Source organism: Oncorhynchus tshawytscha, linkage group LG14 (assembly GCF_018296145.1).
Source record: "Oncorhynchus tshawytscha isolate Ot180627B linkage group LG14, Otsh_v2.0, whole genome shotgun sequence".
Lineage (NCBI taxonomy): Eukaryota > Metazoa > Chordata > Actinopteri > Salmoniformes > Salmonidae > Oncorhynchus > Oncorhynchus tshawytscha.
Window position 1 is genome coordinate 11,847,279 of NC_056442.1, and position 9,933 is coordinate 11,857,211.

At 40.8% G+C, this 9,933-nt stretch overlaps 1 protein-coding gene across 1 annotated transcript; it reads right to left on the minus strand.

Annotated features, from left to right (window-relative positions):
* Positions 1-5,432: 5,432 nt before the first annotated feature.
* Positions 5,433-7,282, minus strand: LOC112267538 (protein S100-B-like). Its single transcript, XM_024445763.1, has 3 exons — positions 7,183-7,282; positions 6,463-6,618; positions 5,433-6,177 (listed from the first exon to the last, which is right to left on the minus strand). Exons 2-3 carry the CDS (start codon positions 6,598-6,600, stop codon positions 6,028-6,030), a joined length of 288 nt encoding a protein of 95 aa, XP_024301531.1. The 5' UTR covers positions 6,601-6,618; positions 7,183-7,282; the 3' UTR covers positions 5,433-6,027.
* Between the last annotated feature and the right edge of the window lie 2,651 nt (positions 7,283-9,933).

The window sequence follows — 9,933 nt, forward strand, 5'->3', positions numbered from 1 at the left end:
ATGCAGCGATAACTTGATGATTAGTCTTCATGGTCCCCAGATGACAACCCTGACCCACATGCATGATTTTATGGTATTAATATAATGACATAAATATAGCTCTCCTGTCAGGGGCTATAATCATTCTCAAAACAGCTCCAATGGTACCAGAAACACCAGGAAAACAATGTTGGTTAGGAGTTTACCAGACCCAGATTAAGCATATCCCTGGACAAAAAAAAACACCTTTTCACCCCAGTGGTAGTCTTATCTGGTGCAGATCGGCCTGATGTATGTTTATCGTATGCTTATCCTTGTACCTCGGCTAGACTTAGTACTTTTTTTTATTATCCTTGGAAACAGAAGAAGAGAGATCATCCTTGAGTCCCACCCTGCTGTGGAAGTCACTCCCTATAGAGGGATTTAGAGGCTTATGGATTTAAATGTCCATGTGGCTTTCATACCTGAGGCTGTCGCTGTCCTCTGGCCCACATCTGCATCTGCTGCACTGTTTACAAGGCCACTACAGATCACTGGAGATCTATCTGCATGGCTGATAGATGATACGGGTAATTTATCACTGGACCAGCAGGATTTATAGTATAGTATATTTACGGAATTTGTTTCCTAAACACTATATCCAAAAATGTTTCACATTTGTGTTTTTTCATCAGAAATTATTACCTTCATGTGTGTGTAAAATATTACTGTTCTCGGATTTTTTAATTCTTACATTTCAGAATTATATTTGTAAAATGCTATTTATCTATTATTTAGCTGGAATGGAGTGTTTTGGAATGAAACTTCCTTTTCTCCCTTACTAAAAAACAGATACCAATTGTCGCTGAAAGGGAAATATTTCCTCCAAACCAGTGTCCAAAACTATTCAATGTCATTAAAACCAGAAACCTGTTGATTAATTTCAAATGCATATCGATGTTGGCGCATGTAACGTCCGTCGTTAAAAGGAGACCAAGGTGCAGCGTGGTAGGCGTACATTTTCTTTTCATTTGAAATGTTCCACCAAAAACAAGAAACAACTCAACGAACGTAAAGCTAGGAGTCCAAACACATGAAACACACAAAGACAAGATCCCACAACAGAAGGTGGGAAAAAGAGCTGCCTAAGTATGATCTCCAATCAGAGACAACGATGGACAGCTGCCTCTGATTGGGAACCATACTCCGCCAACAAAGAAATATAAACATAGATTTCCCACCCTAGTCACACCCTGACCTACCAAATAGAGAATTTAAAGGATCTCTAAAGTCAGGGCGTGACAACACAATAGCTCTGTACATTGAATGCAATTGATTAGTGGGCATTACCCATGATTCTTATCTTTTCGCAAAAGCTTCACATTTTGTGGATTAAAAGCTAATAGAAGCCTGGTCGAACTGATGTCATTCCAACCAGTTTTGCCCACGGCGAACCAGGTTCATGTTCACTTGATTTAATAGATTTAGATTTCTATTCTTCTCCCTGCAGAACAGATCTTAAGATATTTGAAACTTGATAATATTGTCTCAGGGGTGGATGGACTGGAAATACTGTTATGCTTGCCCTGGGGCGATGTTTTCTTAATCTCTCAGTCACTCATTAATTCAATTAATCAGTCGGTTTACCTGCAACACTCACAGAACACAAATCTTTACCTTTGTGGTGATGATAAAGTGGGGGACTTGTCCAGAGTAAAAAATTAACAAGTTGTCACTGACATTTTCCCAATCCTCCACGGCCGGACCCACAGGCAGCTTGACGTTTATTGTCACTAATCTTCCCTGGAGGCAGACCTGAGTGATTTACACTAGATGGGCCAGCTGCAAAGTCAAAATTGTCTATATTGCAAAAAAAAAAAAAGTTGTTAATTGTGTTACTTTGTGGCTGTGCTAGTTAGTGACAACTCTGCAGAGCTGCCTTCAGGTCAAGATTCATGACAATAAATGCCAATCTGTGACAGTCAGCCAAAAACAACCCGTGGCTGACAATACCATCACCCAATGGAGATGCCAAGGATATTTTTTTATGCCCTTGGTTCCTTAGGATCGCTGTTACCATTTCTCGCATGGTAACAGCAATATAATATTAACATTAACAAAATATTATGAACATAATATAAAACATATTAACATTTTTACATATACTGTACGTCATGAAAGGAAAGTCACCATTGGTGCCTGACTGTCATTAATTAAAGTTCCACAGTCAGTCAGTCTACGTCAGTAATTGTCATTGAGTCCCATTGTGGTAACCAATCTAGTTCCATGAAACAGATGGTTCCTCAGTTGGTGACTGTGGGAAAAGGAACAAGCAATCGACCCACCAGAGTGACAATGCTCACCATTTCCACTTTAGACCTTCCTGGTCCCAACAGGGGAGATGCACTGTCATGCCACGACAATGTTTTGCAGAGACACAATGGATATGTCCCAAATGGTACCGTAGTCCCTACATATTGCACTTATTTTGTGCACTACCCCATGGGCCCTGGTCAAAATCAGTGCTCTAAATAGGGAATAGGGTGCTATTTGGGACACAGGTAAAGAGGGTAAAGAGAGTGACTGATACTGTGACATGCTGATAGCCCATTAATAACCTATTAACACAGGGAATATTGTCATTGCATCATTTGATCCCACAGTATGTCATATTCATAGGTAGCTTCTACAGAGATGGTTTTTCCAGAGTATTTCAGCGTTGAAACGTCACGTCCAATGTCCAAACTTCAACAGGGGGTAATAAACAGAACAGATGGGTTGATGGGAATTTAAATGGCATTCAATTTACCCCACAGAGTCCCCATCACAGCTCTCCTAGATCAACTCCCAGAATGAATTGCAGTGGAACTCAATTTATTGTCCGGCTAGGCGCATTGTTGGATCAGGAACAGTATTGCTCAACACACACACACACACACACACACACACACACACACACACACACACACACACACACACACACACACACACACACACACACACACACACACACACACACACACACACACACACACACACACACACACACACACACACACACACACACACACAATGCACCAGCAGTTCATATATCGTAAATAAGCCCAAATAATTATCTGCAAAGGTATACTTTGTCATCTTTGAATAGAACAGGAATTGAAGGCATATAATGATCCTGTCCAGCGCAAAAAAAACCTGTACAGTTACTAATCCCTTTGTTTACCAAGAGTAGCATAATGTAATCTAGATTGCAAAGAATTATGGAGAGATTAAAAGGAGGTCCCATCTCTACGTTCCAGCTAATGTCTAAGTGGATGGATACGAGATCTATCATATGTATGTAAAGCTGTGTATGGAGACAAAGCCAAGATATACATGATCTGATTCCAGTGGGAATATCCCATGTGAATAAGGCCTATTACAGTCCACTCAACTAATGAAACAGCTGGAGCTATTTTTGGACCATCTGTTGGTGTCTCAACATTCCATTTCCACAACACGTCCACTATACAATATTCAAGCCCAGCTGTTACCTGCAGCTCCTTGGGATGTGTTAAAGGGTCTGATGGGACTGATGATGCAGCTTCATGATTCTTATTATTGCCATTTATGTTGAACAATATGTTCCAAGTTGGACTGACTCATTAGACACCGTGGCCAAGCAGACGTTTTTTTTTGGTGTGACCACCACAGGCAGATCTGAACAACGCAGGCGCACACATACAGTTGCATTCCTGGTTCAAAGGTTATTTTGCTCTTTGAATAAGGTGCACTGCACCTTGGAGAGAATCTCTAATAGGCAGTTTATTAAGCCTTTGACAGAGGAGACAACAGGACCACATCCCTAGATCTCTCCATCTGAGCCCACTCAAAGGGTAGCAGGGATGTACCACAGGCCTGTCCAATGAGGCCCTGACAATTAAGATGGCCACAACCAGTAAGAAGGATGAATTTTCTGATCATGCACTCAGGTGCATGCATGTTTTAACAGATGCACCGTGTGCATGGTAACATTCTGCTGTCTATTCTCATATGCAACACATACATCTCGCCTAGTCGCGTCAAAAGGACCAGGAATCCATCAAGGAAGTGCGTCAGAGATTGATAGTCCAATTAAAACTTTTCCCCAAATGCCATTAACGTCTGTCTCTGTTGAGGAGTAAAAACAAGCTATTTGCCAACTCACAATGTTCCCTCAGAGTTTTGGAGCACTGCCCATCCACTTTATTTCCTGGTTTCACACTGGGGGCTGAGGCAGAGCTCTCCAGACCATTACGTTATGTTTCAGCACCAGATGCAGCAGCCTGTGTTGAAGGGTGTTTAAATGAGGCTTTTATGTCCCGTGTGCATAAATACTTTTTGACATTTTATATCCGCAATACGTATACTGTCCCCAGCGGTGTCATGTCCATAGGAAAAAGCCATTTCAGACTAGCACGTTAGAGCGGCTAGCTCGTTTGACTCTTTTAGCTGGCAATGTTGGTAGACTTTAGAAAAGCAGGCAATAACTAAACGTACTGAACAGGACTCACATTCCTTTCAATCTTTTTACTCAGCTTTTTTTTTAGCAGTTTGTTTCTTTTAAAAATGAACCACCATTCAGAGGGACACAGACAGCTCAAGAGGTATGCTTAGACGTGCATAAAAATAAACATGTACTTTTTGACATAGAACCAAGCGTAATGATTATGGCTCTAGATTACAGGAGAATGCTGTTTCAGGGGGAAAAAAAAAAAAGTGAAATTCTCTTACTTACGGACGGGGAGCCTAGCACCTCTGCGAACAACCCCCCACCCCCTCCCCGAGCCATCCTCACGTACTTTGTGGTTCCTTTCCACCCTCAGATGTTTGGGGTGCATGACGCAGCCGACAGTACCAGTGTGATAGACGAATCCATTCTCAGCGGCTACATGTTTGTGCATTTGTACATCATCTATCTACAGCAATTGTGCTTCTACTAGAGTGAACTGGTCAATGTTGTCCACGTTTAACCCATCGCGTCACAAAACTATTGACCCTTTACGTGTCCATTCTAAAAAGGTATTTTGATGTACTGTTTTTTTTTTTTTCAGAGAGAAAAATCTCATCTTGTGTCAGCCGTTGTGTGTATACCTTCTGAGAACATGGTCTCCCAGGAGAGCGTTGCCATTGGCTCAGTGGACCACTCCGTTTATTGCTTTCACTGTCTCTTCATTCCCAGCACAGTTGAAACACAGAATTGGTAACAGACATCAAGAGGTAGCACGTATGGCACGTGGTCATGATAGTATGGAGATGTTTACTGAGGATGCATCAGGGAGATTTATACATTCTCCGTGTCACTGATTCAATATATTTTACATTGTTGCTACATCCAGTAGGTGCCAATGCTTTTGTCATGGAGCAACACTGCCACTCAGGGGCACACATCACAACTTTTCTACAGGAGACAGAAATATGAATGGTATGAATCTGAAGTGAAAAAGCACATGGTGTAACTGGTGAAAAGTATGTCCTTGTATTCATCGGATCATCTTTATTGATTCTCTATGTTATACTTTTAATAGCATCTCACAAAGCACAGTTCAATTTGAAAACAACTTTCATAAAAACAGAATTCAGTTCAAGATATTGGCTGGAATTCGTCAACATTTTTTGGGTTCAAAATCAAACTGGAGAATACTTGTTTTACTTGCCAAACCATGTCCAATGTAGCTGATTATACATGCATTGTTAGTGATAACAATTTAACCAATTTAGAGCCGCATAAATGCACGAGTCTATTACCTTGGGTCTTAGCTTTACAGTATAACAAGGAAAGTGCTCTATGCTTTGTTGGCAAAAGCTATTCTATGAAGTTTCAGTACTAAACCAATTTGGTTTTGTCAACTCTGACAAGACACAGGCAATGAAACAAAGTGCCTTAACCCTTTGTAGGCAAACAGGGTATAAGAAACCTATTGAAACTAAATGGGACCAACAGGAAAAATACAACGTTTTCATTGACATTTAAGTTTTTTTTATCAAACTAAAGTTCCTACTTCATAATTTACTCTCTTTCTCTCTCTCTCTTGTTTAACTGGTGCCTAGCTACTCGTCCTCATGGTGCTCGCAGAAATCATGGCAACAGACAGTTACCATGGTGATAAATGTCATGAACTCTTGGAAGTCCAATTCCGAGTCTCCATCCGTGTCCAGGCTCTCCATCAAACTGTCCATAGTGGCCTGGTCCTTCACTTGCTGAGGGCAAAAACAGTAGATAAGATATGGTCATATTTGATTGGCTAAAGGTGCATTCGGCAATATTTACGGCTGGTTTATGGTCATTTCACCCATTGATTCTAGAATAATAATGTACGAAGGCCTCATGAGCTTAGTGCAACAAAGTCTGTAAAATGACTTATGATTATGATTTATTGATAAATGCACATACGCTGTAAACATAGCCTAGACCCAAACCTCATGTTCAATTTAAACAACAATGTATTAAATATTGTAGTGAAAATGTGGTAGTGATATACTCACCCCTGTAAGGGCTGGTAGCTCCTCATTGATCAAGTCTTTCAGTTCACATTTCTTCAGTTTGTGCTTGTCCCCTTCTTTCTCTGCATACTTATGGAACACCTCCATGATGGTGGCCAGTGAACTCTCCAGATCAGTCATTGTGGTTTGTAATGCGATCTACAAAGAAGAGCAAAAAAGCATTTCATCTCTAGGCCTAGCATGTGACATAAACAACAGGGTCTTAATTCATTTGAGTTTGCTACAGCAGGGAAATAGTCCTGCAGCAACAGGAAATATGAATTATTATGGGGATAATAACCAAATGGACACATTTTTTTGTAGGGGTTGAAACATTTCTCATCAGGGAAAATCAAGTCTGAAATGTCAAAGTGGAAATGACAAACTTCCGAAGTATTTTTAAACCTCAAATATACTACAAATATACTATAAGACGTTTCCTTCGTTGGAGGAACCTGCAAACAGGGTGATAAAACATTAAGATCCTACACCTGTAAGCATTCATGTAACTTAAATACATCACATGATGACATTCTATCTCTCAGACCTCTCTCTCGACAACAACAAAAAAAGACAGCTCAGTGATTAGCGGGGAGAAATGAAGATACTCGTACAATTTAAAATAACCTTTTAAGCCTGTCATTACACTGTACAAATCCCCAAATCAAAGTCCCATGAACGAATGCCTCCAAACAGCAGATACAGTAGAGCATCTTGACTTACCAGTGAGTCTCGGCCTGGAACAAAGGTTATTTGCGGATGAGAGTGAGTAGTGGCTGTGGAGGGACAAAGAGTATAGGCTTTTATAGTTGGTGTGGGGAGGGCCTAGTGCCTCTGGTCAACCACCCTGCCAGTCCAGCACACTGACCAATAGGCTCATTTTCACCCTCTCACTCCACTGTATTCTCACACAGAATTCACCATTGATGGCTATGCCAGTCTTTTACCATGTTAAAATGGTCAATTTACAGTATTGTTTGAATACCATTCTTTTGTATGACATTATGACATTGAGCTGAATTTGTGGATTTGAGCTTCCAGGTTTACAACTGATGTGTAAGAAAGGGATATCACTAGATTGCACTATATTATAATAGGCTATCTAATATTCATATGATTGCACAGGCCTTGAAAGCATTGTCCAACGAATTAGGCAAAACAAACAAAGAGGACTTTCACCCTCTCCCCCTATGCGCCTTCCTAACCTCCACCGTTAAACCACTTTACCTGTGATTGTGAAGAGGATTTTCCATGCATGGCCATTTGTATTGATCTCTTAGACTTAGGACCTTCTGGTTGCCACAATCCCCACCAACGTTTTGTCTGAGACAATGGCCTGTTTCAGAGGAAATGGATGGTTGTGCATGTTAATGAAGACATTTCTTTTCACTTGTGGAGTTGGCCAGACGTGTGCCCTATACACCCCCTGACTACTAAGTAGGCACAGCCATTCATGTCAAACCCATGTAAAAAAAAAAGTGAAATATGCTGTCGTGTTTCACCATTATGAATAGATGCCTGAACTGTAGGAATGATAAGTGTTACAGTTAACTAGAGCAGAAATAGGAGGGCTCGGATATAGTTGATTTACTATTGAGATAAGACTTCCAAATGTGAGGTGTCTAAAGTGTAGGTATGCATAAACTACAAAAAGCTTAACCTACAGTAACAACATAATCCCTTACCATTTCATTAAAAGAGGTTCAAAAATGTTTTGATCAAGTTCCAGAACACATTGAATTCCTGTTCTACTGACTTCACCCTCCCACGAACTCCCTCAACTTTCTGGCCAGCATCTGTTTTGCATTCTTCTCAGGAAGCGTTTGGGAGAAAGTGCTTTTTACTTCATGATAAATGTTTCTTTGTCTCTTCCGAAATATATTTCACATGCTTCTGACAACAGTTGACCATTGTCCACTGAAAACAGTTGTTCTTGTGTGAAGAAAGCAGCGTTGCTTGCTTTGAAAGACTATCTATAGTCATTGTAGTCAGATGATTATATAAACTGATCCAGTAAAATCCATGAACTATCATTTTCATACCTCTTCTCTCTCTAACTCATTAATTAAGCATAAAACAAACTACGCTCTGGAAAATGCTATTGGTAGGAGGTTGAGTTTTTCTAGATGATTTCAGCTGAGCTCAGAGAAAAATCCACCCAATACCGAACAATCATCTGATCATATCATATGCACTCTATCCAATGACCCGACAGGACTGTTGGGCAGGTAGGTGATAGAGTTGACGACGTGACGCCGAGCTGAGAATAATCTCTCTCTCTCGATCCTTTGAGCACAAACAAATCGGTGTAATGATGAATGCATGATTATTTCAGAGTATCACGTATCAAGTAAGAGGATTCATACAGTTCAAGATGAAGAGTGTTGTGTTCCTATTGGGTCTGATGGTTTCTGGTGGACTTGTGACTTCTCATCTTGAAGAGATGCATATGATGAGCCACGGTGGTGGGGGATACTGGGATAGTAGTGAAGACACAACAGACAGGGCTCTGTAAAGACTAGCCAAGCAACCAATCACGTGCTCCAATTGACTAGTCATCTCAGGGCAGGAGTTGTAGTACCAGGATGTGAGTATGGCTGTCATTCCTTGTCCACATCGGCTAGCTATCCATCAACGTCTTTAATATTACTATTGATACTGGTGTTAACCTAACCCCAAAACTGGATTATATGGCTTGGAGATGTTGGTAGACAGATTTGTTACACTTGTGGCTTAAAGCAAGAGTCCTTAATTGAAACAATAAGAAAGTGCTCACCCCACCTCTATTATGGAAAAAGCTTTTTTAAATTATTTTTTAATTTTTACATCTTATAAGTTAAATAACTCTTTAAATGTTTTTAAAAACATTGTCTCGCTGTAACTCTCCAAAAGAGAGATGTCACCTTTTGTAGAGTGAGATAATGCGGTCTCCCTGTGTTTTGCTGTAACCATGGCTACAGGTCAGAGCCTCTCGCTGAGTTGAAAAGGTTTGCCAAGTAGCTGACTCATCCCTGGCAGAGTGTAGGGTGCTCTAGTGGTCTGGACACTGACTGGGGGAGTAACCAGGGGTAGAAATAAGAAAACAACACTGAGGTTTGGTAATCTCAGTATGTTCTTGTCTCTCCCCTTCTCTCTCCTTCTCTCTCCTTCTCTCTCTCCTTCTCTCTCCTTCTCTCCCCTTCTCTCTCCTTCTCTCTCCTTCTCTCTCCTTCTCTCTCCTTCTCTCCCCTTCTCTCTCCTTCTCTCTCCTTCCCTCCCCTTCTCTCTCCTTCTCTCTCCTTCTTTCTGATTCTGTCCCCTTATCTCCACTTTTCTCTCTCCAATTGGTAGATTTCTACTTCAACTGGGATATTTGTATATTGCTTGTAAGTCATGTATTAGTGTGGGGCTTTAGGTTAACAAGTTATTCCATTGATCCCCTTAGCTTACCATCTAAAAGCTCTACAGAAATGTAATGTTGGGCTCGTTGCCACA